This window comes from Camarhynchus parvulus, chromosome 7 (genome assembly GCF_901933205.1).
Source record: "Camarhynchus parvulus chromosome 7, STF_HiC, whole genome shotgun sequence".
NCBI lineage: Eukaryota > Metazoa > Chordata > Aves > Passeriformes > Thraupidae > Camarhynchus > Camarhynchus parvulus.
The window spans coordinates 17,845,407-17,863,515 of NC_044577.1; the positions used below are offsets into that span (position 1 = coordinate 17,845,407).

Consider the following 18,109-nt stretch of genomic DNA (forward strand, 5'->3'; position numbering starts at 1 on the left):
AACTGATTGGGCAAAGTAGAAGGACAAGAGCCCTTGAAATTAAACAAAAGCAAATTCATTCTGTTGACAGATGTTGATTACATCAAAGCCATGAAAGAACTTTTTTTTTTGTTTCTCTTTTTTTTTTTCCTTTTTTGCAGGAATACCTCCACATTTCTGTACATTATGGATATAACATATCTTAATCAACATAATCCAACACATGATAATTCTCAAATTTGGTAAAATTATATTATAAGAAGGTCTTAATGATAGGCTTCTCCAAACAAGAGTGTATTCACATGGTCATGTCTGCATACCCGTGCTGGTCACGCCATCATCAGCCCCTTACTTCCAGGGGTTAACTGCTCTGGCAGCCAAATAAAATACAGAGAGCGCTGTGTAATTATGGAGACAGTCAAAGGGCAGACTCTATTTTGAAATCTATTTGCACAGACAAGGTCTTCCAATTTCGCTTACAGGAAACAAGCTGGTAAAGGGGGTCTCCTCCTCTCCAGATGCTTTCCACACGTTTTTCCCACATCAGGAAATCATGGACATGGACACCATGCAGGACTGTTTCCTGGATTGCAGAACTATGTCATTACAAGGAGAAGAGCAAGTCCCTGCTTGTGAGAAATATTTCCTCCTAATTTGATGTATTAGGGGAGAGCAAAACCCATAAGGACTACTGAAAATGTGACTAGCAGCAATTTGTAAACAGGACGCAGCCACAGCTGTCACGATGGTACTGGAAAAGAGAAAGCAGAAATGAAAGGGTAAAAACACTCTGTTTTAACAGCATGATTGGGGAAATGAAATATTCATCAGGATAGATGTGACTTCAGTTACAACAGCAATACACTGGTGAAAACTTCAACAACAGCATGCTTATGACCCTACCCTGATAAACTGAAACACAGGCCAGTATCTCGCAAACATTATATTCTAATTGGTATTGTTTTATTTAATTTTTCTGGAAATTAGCAACAGAATTTGTTTAGTTAATAGAGGCATTAACAGAACCGTTCCTGTTACCCTCCTAAGAGGCAACGAAGCATAGCAATGGTCGAACAGTGACCGACTCTGGGGGAGAAGAGTCAGCCCCTCTGCCAGCATCACTGCGACTCCCCCCATGCCACTGAAAAAAGTCTGGTTTGGCCCTCAGTTATGCTCCCTGCTAATTACAATTCTGCTCTTACTTCATGCAGAGTAGAACTGGGCAATTTGTTGGCTACATGCCAATATAAATGAGTCTGTAAGTTTATAAACTATATGGAAACACATTTTGTTTTGCTTTACTTACTATGATTTAGTCTAGACTAACAGACTAAAATGATGAATCAGTGCCTTCTGGAATAGTGCTGTGCTTCTAATTCATTATTCAGTCAAACTTAGGGCCAACAAAATAGCTGTTCTGCAAGTTGGTAAACTGGGAAACCACAGAGACTCAGAACCCCTTGTATTTACAGGAAGGATGACAGCCTAAGGGTACTTCATCCCAATAATAACAACATTCAAGTACTGGTGCCCAGGTCATGACAAGCCATGACCCTCCCCATAGCTCCTTCAGGAAGCTGGCTTGATGCCACCTTTTATCAGCAGCAACTGACAGTGCAACTTCAACAAACAAGAAGAAAAAATAAGTATTATATCCTTAAAATCTCCTTTGACCAGTTGAGCAGTTACAGAACTGCTCAGCTGTATATACACACACACACACAGAGTTACACCAAGGCAGTGTAAGAAATAAATTAACTGACTGAGTAAAATTCTGGTATCATTTAACAGTACTTCCCCCTTTTATTATAGGACTTAAAAAATATGGAGTACAATCTAACTCTAGCTGAGTGATACTCATTACTATACCAAAGGAAATGAATTGTCTATTACAGAACAGGGATCAAACTGTACAGACACTGGGAACAGAGCATCGCAGTCCTCCAGCACAGCCTTCCATCCCACTGTTATTTCTACTACATTTTCCCTCTCTGACAGAAAAACGCAAGAAGAAAATAAAAAGACAGTGTTGTCTAAAGCAATATCACTGCAAAATGAGGTAAGTCCAGTACAAAAGCTGCACAAAGCAATATTAAGGGTTTCAATCACAGTTACTATCAAGGGAATTTAGGCTCCAGATCACAGCATCTGGCAAGTTTCAACTTCTTTGACTAGCAGGAGAAACATTCCTCTTATGTTACTGCATTCCTTTATTGAGTAAATTAATTTATCATAAAATTAATAAATTAGAATGAGAAACATATCTGTTCAGGCTTCCATATTTAAATACATTTTCCAAGTACTTTCTATCTATCTTTAGATTTTTTAAAAGATCAGAGAAATTACTTTTGCTTGAAAGACTGGTTATTGCATTCATGATTTTGATTTTGTAGGGAAGAAACAACTATTGGAACAAGTTAGTTTAAAAAATAGCACTTGTTTCAGATTAAAAAAATAAGCTATTCAAATAGTCCTTATATACATCACAATACCAAATCTAATTGTTTATATGCACCCACCCACAGCTCTAACATTTACTGAATCCTACAGGGTTAAAATCTTTTCAGGTGCTCTGTGAAACAACTGTTTTTCAACTGGCCTGTTTCTGTCCTATACACATGCCTGACACAATATTAAATGTGAAAAATAAATCCTACTTTAACCTCTAAAATTTCCACCTGGAATGGAAAAAAGATGTCTGGATCACCATAAAATCCTTAAAAGGTTTTCCACCCTTTCAGTAGGCAAGCAACATTCTGAAGTAAGAGTAATCTTTGCATAGGAAATTTAGGAATGCTCCTGTACATTGTATCAGCATGTTCTGTGTACCCTGACACATGGGAAGAGAACAGGCAGTCAGTCCTTTTTCTGCAGTAAGTATTTTCCATACATCTACAGCCAAATCTGTAAGGACACAAGATGATTTCTGAATCATAGGTCAGTCTTATCTCAAAATAAAGGAAAAAAGTGCACATGGCCAACAACTTTGGGATGAATACCTTAATAAAATAAGATTACATTACTACTCATTTGTTAAAATTGACAACTAGTAGTATTTCTTGCCTTGTGTTAAAAGTTGTTAATTATGTGTATTATCCTGTTTTCATCTGAAAACACAAGTTCTGTTAGGACAGTAAGTGTTTACTGAGAAAACAAGTATGCATCCTTTGCTAGAGTGATGAGTCTAAGGCTGGGGAATTACATCCTATAATCCAGATTTCAAAATACAGGAGCACAGAGGTCTAGGAGCTTACAGCTTTTTCTGCTAAACTGCTGTGGCGGTGGTAGAAATAAGCTCTTATTTTTATTTCAAGAAAATGCTCTGCACAAGAAGATGTCTAATCAAGAGCTTGCTGCAGATAACTTGTAGCATCCTGATTAAAACATTTATTTTTAAACCCGTCAGTCATTACCATGTGCTATTTATGCGTAACTTGGAAGCTTATTCATAAATATGTGACATTTGGGTCACTGAGTGAATTATAATGATAGAATTATGGATCAAATTTGGAAGAGTAGAGTATAATGTTTGGGAGATGTTTTAAATGTTTTTTAAACACCTTTCACTTATCTCCTTGTTTAACATTTACAAAGACCTCTTTTTAGCATAAAAATCTCTGTTTCTCAAACAGTGATACAGGAAGAAGTTGTTTACATTTTCAGAAGGACCAACATACATCACTTATGACAAAAAAACCAAGCACTCCGTAAGAAATGCTCAATCACTGTCAATCATACACACTAAAATATACATAAACCAAAGCATGTGGTATGAACTGTATTAGATTCAAACTGAACACAGAATTACAACTATAACAAACAAAACCCAAATAATTACTAGTGACTCACAGGCCTATTTACACATCTCACCAAACTATTGGAAAGGTAGGTAACCATAGAAACCTGTCCGCCTAAATTCAGCACTTCAAAATTTGTATTTAGTTTAAAATGCTGACAATTCTGTTTCTATTTGACAAAATTCATATTTTAAAGGCTTTAGCTTTTGCTTTGGTACTTAAATAAATGCCTAAAATTATTTCATCTGTTGGTTACTAATAATTTGCCTTTTATATTTGATTTTACCCGAGCAAAAATTGCAGTTTACTCTCAGTAATGTGTAATATATTTTAATATCACAAATTAATTTATAACACTTCTTTAATGAATGAAATTAAATAACAATATAAAACAAACACTTCTGCACTTACTATGAAATGTTTTGCGTATGGACTTTTTTAAGCTGCACACCAGCAGAAAAAAGAAATTACTGAAATTAACTGTTAAAGCTGAAATGCTAATAGCCTTTTCAACTTATACTTCTTTTTCACTGACAATTGCAATTTACATGGCTTAAAATTTAATACTATCATTAGTACTAATGTCCTATATTTTACTTCATAATCTAAATGAGTAAAATATTATTTTTGTAGTTCACTGGCTCTTATACTTAGGCTGTAATGTTCAGTGTGTATTTCATTATGTAGATGAGCAATGGAAGTTGTCTAACATGATTTAAATGGGTCAACAGTATTTTCCTATTCACATTAATCATCCAGACAGCCACACACACAAAAAAATAGCCTTGAAAACTAACCTAGGAAATCCCTTTTTATCAGTGACTCTTCCCACCACTCCAACAGCAGCAAGCACATGCTCCAGGAGAAGGGAGCCCCGGGAAGGGGGAGCCCAAGGCCGGGCCCTGCTCCCCTCGGCGCGCACGGCTCCCAACGCAGCTGGTCCCGCTGCCCGCGGCCCCGTGCCAAGAATGATTCTCGTCCTGCCATGTTCAATGGGAGCTGTGTGTTGACAAACTGAGCAAATCTGAATCGGCAAAATTCATTCTTGGCACGGGGACACACAACTGTGCTGAAAGCGAAGGCGCGCTGCCTGCTCCGCTGCACTGGCAGCCGGCTCCTCCTGGCGTAAACACACTTGTCAGGGCTCCCGCTGAAGTCAAAGGACACAGGATGAAGCCATTTATTGCCAATTGTTTATAAAACACATCAAAATTAAGGGTTCTATTCTCAAGCCATGTAACTACCATCTATGGCCCACTTCATATATGGCATATGGCAAATAAAATGGCAATTTATAAATAACATGGCCCTTGTGTAGAAAGGGAAGTTGTTCTAATAGACGATAAAGGGGAAGAACATAAGTATAAAACAGGCAGAAAGTAACAGAATTATTGTGTACCAAACATTCAGACTAATTTATTTTAAAAATATATTATGAAGCTAAAAAAAACCAAAAACCCCAAAATGCAAAACAAACAAACAAAACCCCAAAACAAACAAAAAGAAAAACAAACACAAACCCCTCATTTCTGAGCTATCTTCACCGTCACCAGGTTATTCACTCACTTTGTATGGTTTATTGGACTATTCTACTGTCTGATTTTCTAAGCTAGACAGAGTAAGCAAGGAGTCTTTGCAAGAATTTAGGTCTCAAACTCCTTTTTCTAGACTGCAAAGGGTTTACACAGTCCTTTCTGCACAGACAGTAAATCCATAATAAGAAATAAGTGTTTTGCTCTCCACAAGATGAAGATAATCTAACTTGCCAGCAAAATATGACAGGCAATTCTCCTGAGCATGTTCAGCTACCTTGTGTGCAAAACTGAGCAGTAATCTATGAAATTCTCTATAGGGACATCCACTTAATCAATTACTAATCTGTAAACTCAACTCAGAACTTCTGGATTCAGTCAATTACATGCTAAGAATCCTGCTGCATACCTTTTTTCACATGGATAATATGAAGTCTATCTCAGTCTATACTCATGGCCTATTGAAAAGTGATGTGACTGTGAATTTGAGTCTTACAGCCCTGGCCACAATTTCATAAATGTCAAGGCTCCTGATCTGTATTCAGTAAGCAAAGAGCTACAATGAAGTTGATTCTGCTGTGGCTGTTCCCTACAAGGAAGGTAATTCTGCTGCGGCTGTTCCCCTGGCAATGGCACAGTCATTGGAAGCACTGTGCCCATGCCTGGGCCATGCTTGCTCATCCTGCAGTGGCTGGTAGTCCATGGTCACCGCCTGTCACACCGGAGGAGACATGAGAGAACTGCTGCCTTTCCCCAGACACTCCAGCAGATCATTTTCATCTGGTTGAATTTTAGCTGCCAACACCCCCACAACCTGTCTGCAACACCCATCTGGTTTCCACAGCTGGGGATACTGTTGCAGCAAGCTCTGCCAAAGTCTTTCCATCAGCTACCTCACTCTATACCTGATTTTGTGAAGCAGCTTTTAGAGAAGAGTTATTTGGACAAAACAACCTCCAAATGAACAAAAACAAGACTGCCTTTATCAAGGAGATTTTAGAAACAGCCACTTCAGAGCAATCTTTGGTTTGCTCTGCAATTACATTCTTGCCAGAAAACATGTATTAGTTAAGGAGAGTACTCTACAACTCAAAACTCTTAGACAACATAATGGTACTACTCAGAAAGCTGCTGGGACAGTTATATCAGCAAAATAATTCTTGCTGGTACAACCTGATCTTTTGGAGCAAGCTTTGATTTAAGCTTTCCCAGAAGAGAACTATTCTCATGAGATGAGCCTCTGCTGATTTAGCAGGGTGTGTTAGAGCATGAATAAATTTTTATAAATCCAGACAAGACCTGCTACTGTATTTACTTCTTTAAAGAATACTAATTTCTACCACGACTCACAGAATTATGTTAATAATAATAATAATCAGTGCAGAACAACCAGAAATGGCTTGGAGAGGTCACACCTGCCTAGTCACCTCAGAGGAGTTAGTTCAGAAAGGACATGGCAATGACATTAAGCCTTGTCATCACCTACTATTTCATCCACAAGGCACGAGTGATTTGATGCTCAGATCTGCGCAAATGACTACAGGCAACACCTCCTCTCAGTGTCAGTCCAGCATATCTTTGTGAGATGTCTATCCACTTTGTCCAGTGGAAAAGGACCTCAACTCAACAGCACTAGATGAGTTTACAAACACACTCAGGAGCTGAGAAGTCAAGCAGAATACAAGCAGGTCTGCAGTTACTGCACCATTTCTTACATAAAGCATCTCCATTTTACAGGGAGGGAAGCTAGGAGTTTACTGTTGCTTCTGCCCAACTCCATCTTCACCTGTGTCTATCAGTAAATCTGAGACTGAACAGCTGGAATTTATATGAGAATTTGCCATTTTCTTTCAATGTTATGCCACATCTGTTGACTTTCTTTTTAAAAAAATACATAAAGTAGGACGTAATTTAAATTCATGTACAAGAAAGGATGAAACAGATAATCTGAGAAGTGCACAAATTTCTACACAGAACATCTGATCTGCTGTAAGTAATAATGTATAAATTCAGATTGTGTTATTACTGCAATAGTTCTTTATGGTTCAAAATAAGCTTGATCTAAAATGAAACATAACTTTAAACAGGTTTTAACAATGAATACCATATTTAAAATGTGAAAGCTGGAGACTTTATAGAGCTGGTTAGAGTGGCTGGTTATTTATAATCTAAACTCAAAAGAACAGTGTGACTTCCAAAAACACCCATGGAAGTTTTCCCAGGCTGTACACTAGAGAGCATGTCTGCCAAAAGACCTCCAAGGAGCTCTGAAGAGCCCTTTATTCTCCCTTCTAAGGCTTCCATGCAGCAGAGCAGCCTGTTGAACACTTGGTTTTTAGCATTCGCCTTTTTCTTCAGAAATTATGGAGGTAAAGATATTATGATTTGGAAAGGACATAATCTCTAAAAGAACAACGAATAAACTTCCCATACCTGGTTTCAAGTCATACAAAGAGGGTAAAAAATGACCAGCTAAGAAGAAACCCTTATTATACAACAACACAATTTTAATGTTTTGAAACAGTTCCTCTTAAAAACTCTTCTAGAGTCTGTTTTCACCCTAGACAACACCAAAGGCCAGTGGTGTGATCTGAACTCGTGAACACAAAATATTACTTTTCTTAAATGGAAACTAGAACTTGACTTCATACAGTGCCTTCATACTTAGTATGTTATAAATTGCTTTAAATACTGGCAGGCAAACAGCCATTATGCACTCAAGAGCTCATACGTAATAATACTCAGCATTTTGATAGAGCTTTTCATCTTCAAAGTGCTTTACAAACAACTCATTAATCTCAACCAATGCATCTGCAAGGTAGATAAATATCTGTATTGTAGGTGGAGAAAGACACAGAAAGTTCAGTGACTCATCCAAAGCCAGGCTCACTACCAGCCCCAAATATCCCTAGCTCCTGGCTCCTAGTGCCACGAAGGACCTGAGCCCCAGTGTATGTTGAGCTCATACCTTCTCTTGAGCCACAGAGCTGCAGGAGAGCTTATTTTACTGCGAGGCAGTGGCAGAGTGCCAGCCTAGCTGGAGACCCTCCCTTTCCCAAAGCTGGTAAGTTCCCAAGGACTGCAAGCTCCCACCAGGATCACCAATCCCAGGAAGTGGGAAGTCCCTGAGACACCAAAGTGAGACTCACAACATAGATTCTCAAGCTGATTCACCATCAACCAGTGAGCTGGAAAAGTCTCTGCCTTTGCCTCTCTCCCTATTTATTTCTAGCTGCTGCACAGACTACAGGGCAGCAGATTCCTACAGTCAGACAACAGAACCCTGAAGTCTCTGGCCTCTGAGTACTGCCAGGATTCAAGAAAACAGCTTTACTCCTCTGGTGTTCTCTAACTATTAAAAACTTGTAATGAAATTTTGCCTTCAGGAATGGCAATTCTCTTCCCTGTTGGTGACTGGGAAAAAAATCTTAATGTGATTATGCTGCATGATTGTACTTTTAACCCTCTGAGTTTTAAAAGTATCAGATATGATTTTTCCTAAACCTCAGAAATACCAGGAATGTCAAACCTGGAGCAGATGAGAAACGTGGAAGGTGTGAACAATACAATACACATACTGTGCTACAGCAGACTTTATATGCCCTTACACAGAGAAAATAAATAATGAACTTCTAGTAATAACGTATTTATTTCAGATGTTTATTAGTCACTAGATTTAAATATATAAATCTGACAATCCTTATCTGTTCATTCTTCACATTTGTGGGCCCAGGGCTTAGCAAGTTCTCCAGCCACTGTAGTTCCTCCCTGGGTACTCCAGAAATATGTAACTGAAAACTCCCTGGGGAAACCACTCATTTAAAAAAATATAGGTTAGTCAGACAAACTGTTACAATAACAGAAAAACAAATCCCACTTTTTCTTAAGATATCGAAAAAAAAGTGTCTCTACAAGTAAAGGTATAAGCAAACACAAGCAGCAAAAGATAAATGAATGGCAAAAATGTATGTAGCTAAAAGAGCTCTGCCAGCCTGCCCAGCTGACCTGGGTATAAAAGGCAAAATAAGAAGAAAGAAGCAGCCTTTAATTACTCTTCCCCATCTTAGTGTTTTAAACTTATAAAGAAAAAAAAACCAACAAGCCCACATAACCCAAAACAACATGAAGAAACAACTCCTGATCATTAAACAGAAACAAGTTCCGCACGTTTAGAAGACTTTTAAGCTTACTATTTCATTGATTTAAAGTGAACCTGTGTCTGACTGCCAACACCATGCTTTTAAAAAAAGAAGTCAAATCTACAATTCCCAATGAAAACAAGGGCATATAAGAGCAAACTAAAAATATAACATACAGGAAATAAAATTAGATTTAATTACATTGAACATTAACATCCATTCTGCAAGCACAAAAAATTCTAAAAACATTTTCTAAATTAAAAACTCCACTATAATATTCTACAGCTAAAATAATATGCAATCTTTATATAATGCAGTTTTTCCAAAAGAAGGAAACAGATTAAAGAGCAGCATGCAAGAACAAAATTTAAATCTGCAATTGTATCCACTGAACTCTGGAAGCCTAACAATGATGATGCAGTAAAAAACCACGCAACATCACAACAGTAATGCCACAACATTTTTTGCTATTTTGTTTAATAACTCTTCACTTTGTACACAGTAATGAAGAGATGTCACAGCAACTCGTGTCTGTCTCTGTGTGCTCTATTCTTTCCTGCTCCTGTTTTCAGGGTAGGTTAAAAAGAATCTTTTCTCCTAATCATCAGCAAACCAGTACCATATTTCACTTGTGGTAAAGTATGCTACCCATCAGTACAAGGCAATACTCCATAAAAACAACAAAGAAAATAAAAAAAAGCAAGAGGCAAGGTCTGAACACATTTTTCTTTCAATTCCCTTGGGAATCGTGGTTCTATAGGTCTTGAATTCCCAGGCAGAGGGGATCATGTTCATCAGTTATGGCAGCTCCTCTGGGCCTAAGTCCAGGTAGACTGCTTGTCTAAACTTGATGAAATATAGGCGCCATCAGGTAACAGCAGTGCTTGGGGAGACTCCAGAAATGTGTAACTGAAAACTAAAAAATGAAATTAAAACAAGGCTGTAGCCAAACAGCCTCTTTCTACAGGATGCAATATCTGCAAGGCAAAGAGTTTACAACATACAGACTGCTCCTTATATATGCTCTTTTGCCTCTTCACATAGATAATATGAAAGCTGGATTGGGCAGACAAGCATATTTTAACAAACACTGATTTTGAATAGAAATGCTTAGGAAAGAAACCACTGTGACAAATACAAATAGCTTGAATAGACAAAACATTAAAAAGAAGTCATTGCCCTGTAACCCACTCTCTCTCCCACTACATTACTTCAAAATATTTTCAAATTAAATTTTCATGCTAATAAGTATTGCTAGATCAACAGCACTGGGATGTGGTGTCTAGAAGCACTGCAAGCTACCCATCATGGCACATCATCATGTCAAACTGTCAAAAGAGAAGAAGAGGCAGCAAGACTCCCACTAGATGTGCATTTTGAAGTGCTATAGGAATATGCTTGTTTGGGAGTGGGGAAGGAAGGAGGAACCAAAAAAAGGAAAATTACCAATCCGCAGTTGATAAGATCATTGTAACTGGGTGTCCTAAAGGTAGTCCTAGTATACAAATGGCCTTTTCAGACTGCATACATGATCAAGTACTCCAAAAAGCTTTGAAATCACAAATTGCAGTGGACCAGCAGGACTGTCACTGAAGAATGCTCAAAAGCTCCTAAGCTTTTGTTTAAATTTCCTCTTGATTTACAGCTGTCATAATCAGAACATCATGTCTATTATATCCAAATATCATGGAAAGGAAAACCAGCTTAGATTTCATGACACAGATATCCACTGCAGCTTTAGCATCAAAACAGGTTCAACACCAGAAATAGCTTGTCTTCAGGGTGACTTCAGCCAAAATCCCCAAAATCCCCAATTCTTCAGAATAAAAAAAAAAAGAAAATACCATAACACCACAGAAATATTTTTTGGTATCCTCAGCCTTACACTCCAACTACAGCTATACATGGAAAGCCACATAAGAAATGAGGTTACGTGTGCCAAAGTGGCTCAGCAGGGTTTCCCCTGCAGAGCTATAGAACACCCACAACACACAAATCCCAAACTTTACAGACTATGTGGTATGTTGTTTTTATGTGCACCTAAAATTCAGCTTCTGGTCTAGGTAGGGTAATTCGGTGCAAAAACTTGAGTAAAAGGAATTCTGTATCTAAATCTAGAAAGCACTTTCCCTATGTCCACTGCTAAACTGCAAGTTAGCCTGGTAACTTAGGAGCAGCAGGCACCAGGGCAGGCTCAGGCCCTGTTTCATCCTGCTGATGCTGTGCTGCCACAAAACCCTCCAGAAATTACTCCCTCAGTGCTAGAGTTTCTCCATCCATCAGCTAGTGCTCATGATTTCAGCCCCTTTTGTCTGCTTAGCTATCTGCACTGTGAGCTTTCGGAGGCAAAATCAAATGTTTTATTATATGTTCACAGCACATTTGATCCTGTGATTTTAGGGAGTGAAGCTATCTGCTCTAAAATAAAAGGCAGTTCACTATTTGAGGTCCAGAATTTCTATAGGAATGATTCAATCCTTCATTCTTTTCCCTCAAACACTATATATTACTCTAAACAAGCTCAGAGCTCTGCCATAGGAATAGAAAGAGGAAGTAGCTCTTTTCTGCTTAGAGAAAGCTCCAGGTGAGCTTTAAGGAGAAATGTGCAAAATTAAAAGTGATACATACAAAATACACTTCCAAACAATTTTGTCCGAAGGATTATGGCTAGGCTTACTTTCCTTAACTTCTGGCATATGAAAATGTACCCGTGTAATACATTTATCACAGACTAAACATAGGCAGATACAGGACACTACCTGGGACCTGGGCACCCAAGACACAAGGCATGCAGAGCAGAGAAAGCATTCACAAAAAGCTGAACCTAAGTACTCCTCAGGAACTCGTCATTTACTTTGTGTCCATGTGAGTTTTAGCTGCAACCACAATGGTGACACTGGTGCCAGGGCAATAGGCACCTTCCTACAAAGGAGAAAAGACTTCTTAGTCTGAAATGAATGGCTACAAGAGTAGGTGTGGGTCACTAAAGCTGTTGATGTGGCAGAAAATGTTGGTTTTCAGCAGCTGTCCAGGACATCTGCTAATGACTTTCCTTCATTTAAAGGCAACCTTAGCTAATGCTGAGAAACCTAAGCTCACAGAGAAACCACACCCTCCACATCCACCCACAGCCAGAAGTGATAGATCTCGTCAGAAAAAAAGACACAGTGTGCTGCCAACAATACATTACCTCTCAACTGAGAGAAGAGAACGATTAAACACTTTATTGAAAGGGGAATATTTTTCTCTCATGCCTCAAACCATGAAAGTGCATATCTTCCCCAGAGCTGCTGCACAGTTGAAATGGGAATAATTCCTCGCCTGCCTGATTAGTTTCGAGACAGGGATGAAACTACCTTAGGATCATTTAAAAAATGTTGAAAGTGTACTACAATCAAATGGTTTGAACTTCCACCATGCATCACTTGCAGCTCATAATGCTAATGTTAAATTCTGGAGACATGAGTCTGTCTACAAATTAATGGAAAATGTGAATTAATATTTTCTTCCAGCTAATTGCCCAACTCATATATTGCACAGTGCAGCCAAGCACATTAGATCTTGAAAATTCTCTTGCACAAGTTTAAACCACTTTTTCTCATTAAAAAAAAAAATAAATCAAAAATCAGAACTACAGGATGTATTTAATTGTAAGTCTGGAATACCAGGAAACAGTCAAGTCTCCCCAAAACTGTTATCTGTATATTCTATGGTTAATTTTTTAAAAAACATTGGGTTAAAAGTACTGGAAGTTACTATAGGTGAGTATTAATTGCTTGAATTGTACATTTCTGAACTTCTTTTTAACAGTGAGAAAAATACAAAGTGATAGTTCTACCATTTGAATATTAATAGTGCTAAGAAGATTTTTACGATTAATTCTTAACATGAGAATGGTATCTAATATGCTGAAATTTGTGATTAAATATGCTTATTAAAGAGCAAGCTAGAACAATTTTTAAAAAATAAATATAACTCCTGTTTCAAAATGCCCCATCAGAAAGATGGAAACAGACTGATTCAGTAGCATATGGCAGCAAAAAAAGTCTGAAATTAATACTTTGATTTCAGGAAAAAAAAAGGAAATAATTTAATTTTGGGTCCTTTTACTTCCTCTTAGAAATACTGAAAAGTTTGAATTTTGTAAAACCATGAGCATCACCAAGGTCTGCAGATTAAAAATAGGTGAGAAATTAACTGTATCAGAAGCACTGCTCAGTAAAAGAGTCAGTAAAGCAGGTTCTGTATTTATTTAATCACTTCCCAGATGGAGACCCCATAGCACACTTCTGTCCAGTAACATGCACAGTCCAACATAAAATGGCAATTTAAAAGTTCATTACCTGTTTTGCCATCCTAAATGTCAAAGCCATGTCTGACCAGAAAGAAAAACTATGTAAAATTACTTGTCTGAACTCTATCTAGAGCATATAAACCAGATCACTTCACATTGCCTCAGTTCCTTGCTACATCTTCTGTATTAGTCCAGCTAATGTTTGTAACTTCTGTAGTGCTTCAGGACAGTTTGATGATTTTCATATAAACACCCTTCTGGAGAAGAGTTTATTATTCCTTTAATATACACAGTGTTGGCTAACCTAACTATGAAATATAGAAAATATTCGACCATGCCTTACTGACAACGCTTGTAAACTAAACTTGTGATCTATACAGCCCAAAAAAGAAAAAAAAAAAAGAAACCAAAAAACACAAAGCAAACCCCAACTAATTTCTAATGAGACTTGGCACTTCTGGGTAAACTTGAAAGTGTGAGGCTTTGAAGCTGTACTGCAACAGAATCAACTCCAGCTATGTCCCTCTGTTTCTATAAAAAATAAAAAAGGTTTAAGGCATTTCCTCCTCATTTTACTAACAGAGGGGAAGGAGTAACATTCTCAGAAAAAATTTGAAAACAAACATCTCTGAAAGGCTCTGTAGTCACAGAAGAAGGATCCCACAACATCTCATATTCTGTGGTGCTGTAGACAGCTATAGTTCCAGTCAGGGGCAGTTTTCAGGTTCCCCACTGAGGAGCCTGTGGGGAAATTCCCAGTTCCACAAGGGGCTGAACAAGGCAGCTGAGCCCCTTACCAAGCAAACAGCCAGCCTGGGAACACAAACTACACATGCAAGGGTTGTATCACACCCCACCAGTGTATACTGAATTGACTTTAAAAACCTGGCCCACAGTAAGTGACACAGCTTAGCACAGGATTCTCATTCATTGTTAGGGAAGCAGGATCAGGAATCGGTTATACCAGTATGGAACACAAAAGTAACTCAATTTACATGGGATGTCTTCTCATCAATTATTTCCCTGTGGCTCTAAACCCTGAAATTTCATTATAAGAAATTAGGGGCTTCTACTCTACAATAATTCACCTGTATAAAATAAATAGATCTGTAAAAGATTACTATGCTTTAAACCATCTAAGATACAATTGTAAATATAAACGCAGTTCTTTCATGTGTCCTACTTTATTACCAATAAAGTAGCACAGATTCAATTACGGTAATACCTGAAACTGTGATAATATCTAATCAGACCATTTACAAGCCAGTGAATCAGCACACAATCCATACTATTTCTAACTACAAACTGTGACAGTGACTTGATGTGTCTGTGCTCTGGGTGCTTCCTAGTTTTCTTTTACAAAATAATAAATTAAATTCACACTCCTATGCACCACCTGTAATTTTTTTTGAACACTCTTCAAGAAAAGGTGCCAGCTAAAATGCAGTTCAACCCACTGCTAGTCCACTCTGAAATGCAGCATTTGAGCATACAGAATTTCATAAAGGTTGGTGGAAACCACTCACACCCTAAAGAGTTGTGTGCCTTCTCCTTGGGTTGAATTCTGACATTAGCAAGGCAGAGATTATTCAAATAAGTTCCCTATATGATTACTGAAAAGTACTTTTTAATTTCCTAGTATTTTCCAGTCAATTTTCTTTTTTAATAAAGGTTTTTTTTAGGCTAGCCTAAGTCCTTCTGATATATGGATAAAGCATTTAATCAGTATACAACTTCCAAGATCCTTGCTGCTCAAATGCACTTATGCAGAAACAATTCCATAATAAAGAAAACTTTCATCATTTATAAAAATGTAACATCAGATATATTAAAAAGAATAAGAGGCTATAAAAAAGTAATTTTTGTTCAATTAAGGTAGAACAGATACCCTTAGGTGAACAGAAACCTAATTTAAATTACTTTTGTCTTTCAGTATTCGCAAATTAAATTATACTGAACTGTCCGATGCGGGGAAAATTGGATTTTGTTTAATCAGTCTTGTTTTAACTATGACAGTTTCACTTTCTGCAGTCTCTGTAAAAGCGTATCCCCTAGGGAAGCTGAACAAGGTTTGATGCCTGAACGGAAGGTAGGAAGTGTTAGCAAATGTAATTTGCTAAGTCCTTTTAACTGGATGACGGTCATCGGGCTTTGGAGGATGCATGGGGCTGAAGACGGGTGTAGGACACGGGCACAGGACTTTAGCTTGTGAAGGGTTATGCGGTAGAAAAAGCGCTCAGAGAACCTCAGGGCATGGGGAACAAGGGGCCCTGACAAGCCATTACACAGACGGGCGTGCCAGCAGGTAAGGAATCTGCACTTGAGCGGGTTGGTAGAAAAAACGCGTATACTTATGTCACATTACTTCAGCAGCAAAAATCACCACAGCAGAAGCAGAGCACAACATTCCCACAGCCTTCCTGCACCGCGGGATCCCTGGGAGGTGCCGTGTACGGGCCCCACGCCGAGCACAGCGCCGGGGGAACACGCCTGAACAGGAGCCGAGCCTTGACAGCTGCGGCCGCTGCTGCGAGGCCCCGCCGCCTCACGCCGCCCCCCGCCCGCCCGCCCGGCGGAGCGCTCTCTCGCAGCCCTCGGCAGGCACGGCGGGACCTTTCGCTCCTCGTTTTCAAAGTGAGCCCCGACTGAGCGGCGGCGCGGCGGCGTCCGGCGGGAAGGTCAGAGCGGTGGCCGGGCCCCGCCTGACCCCGGTGGCGGCGGCGCGCACTCACCTCCGCTGCGCAGAGCGCGGGCGGCTCTGGGCGCCGCCATGCTGCCCATGTGAGGCGGTCACGTGGCCGCGTGTGGCGGCGGCCGGGAGCGCCCCCCGCCCGCCCTCGGCCGGCGCGAGCGCGGTGTGAGGGCGGCGGGCGGGACCCGCCATGCCGGGGCGGCCCTGTGCTCCTCTCCGTGCGGTCCGGTCCGTCTGTCCGCGGCTCTCTGTGCCCCGGGGTGCTGCTCGCTGCCCTTCCGTACGGCCCCATCGTGCTCAGCTCACCATCCCTAGCGGCAGTGGTGACTGCTCCTTCCGCAGCGAGACAGAACTGCCGAAAGCGGGACTCGGTCCCGCATGAGTGCAGCCATACTATTCCATGAGGGCTGGAGCTGCCTCATAATTTCTTGCCATTAAAAAATAAACAAACACCAACCAACTAAGTAAGCAAACGCCACCACCCTCCCCTCAACTTGTACTTTTGTGACTGAAATAGGAACTACTCTTTATGAACTAATTAATGCAAAGGAAAACCTGGAAGGCAGGTGCCAAGAGGATGGTGCCAGACCTTTCCCTGTGGTGCCAAGTGACAGAATGAGGAGCAATGACCGTAACTAAAACACAAGTTTCATCTCAGCAGGAGGAAGAGCTTTATGTTGAGGGTGGCAGAGCACTGGAGCAGGCTGCCCAGGGAAGGGCTGCAGTCTTCTTCTCTGGAGACATTCAAAACCCAACTGAATGCATTCCAAAATACGGAAGTAATCCAAGTAATCCTTTCTTACATCCTCACACAAATGTAATGATCTTTGTGTCCTTACATACATTCATGTGTACACACGCAGTGGTAAACTGTGGGATGAGTAAGTAAATTGTCAAATGAGAACTCAAAATGTTTATCTCCAGATTTATTTACCTCCTGGTACAGCCATTAGTAGTTTTTAACTTCCTATGTACAAGTTTTATGACTTAGTTAAGAAGAGACTCAAAGTCCCAGGTGGATGGGAATGCTGAGCATATTTACCTATATGTACTTTAGAAAAAACTCCTAAAAAGTATGAACTTAAAAATTACACTTCAAGCATTTCTGATTTTAAGGAGCAAATTCCAAGCATGCTCTGATTAAAAAAAAAAAAAAAAGGCAGCCTATCATATAGCTTATATCCAGACTACACAGTAGTTTAAAGATCAATACAATACCTTACACTGCCTCCAAAAAATAAAATATTCCACTTCTTATGGCCACATTCTGCATGAACTGACATGTTTCATCATCATGATTCAGTAAGGGGAGAATGATTATAAGATTTTCACAGAAATAACGCTATAGAAATAAATATAGAGAAAGAATTGCTAAGCCGATCAGTTCCACCTTGTGAGCACCATTCCCCTCTGCTCACTGGTGGGAGCTATGCACACATTTCCTTTGCAGGGCCCAAATGTGCACGTCTTCACTTTACTCCTAATTCTACAATGTAGTATTGTCTTTCAGGAGCATCATTTTACCCTCTTTTGTATCTTGGCAAGGCTTTAGGAATCCAGACACGCAACCACTAGTTCTGTAACATAAATGTGCAGTGTAAAACAATCACATATTTTGCTGCTTGGCCTAAGCAACTATATATAATTGCTTACTTATTATTACTATATATTATTAC

At 39.4% G+C, this 18,109-nt stretch overlaps 1 protein-coding gene across 1 annotated transcript in view; it reads right to left on the reverse strand.

Annotated features, from left to right (window-relative positions):
* Nucleotides 1–16,515, reverse strand: part of METAP1D (methionyl aminopeptidase type 1D, mitochondrial) — a 42,818-nt gene extending 26,303 nt beyond the window's left edge. The window contains exon 1 of the mRNA XM_030952515.1: nucleotides 16,474–16,515. Within this exon, the coding sequence (XP_030808375.1) occupies nucleotides 16,474–16,513 (40 nt within the window). The 5' untranslated portion in view covers nucleotides 16,514–16,515. The remainder of the gene's footprint in view (nucleotides 1–16,473) is intronic.
* Nucleotides 16,516–18,109: the final 1,594 nt, after the last annotated feature.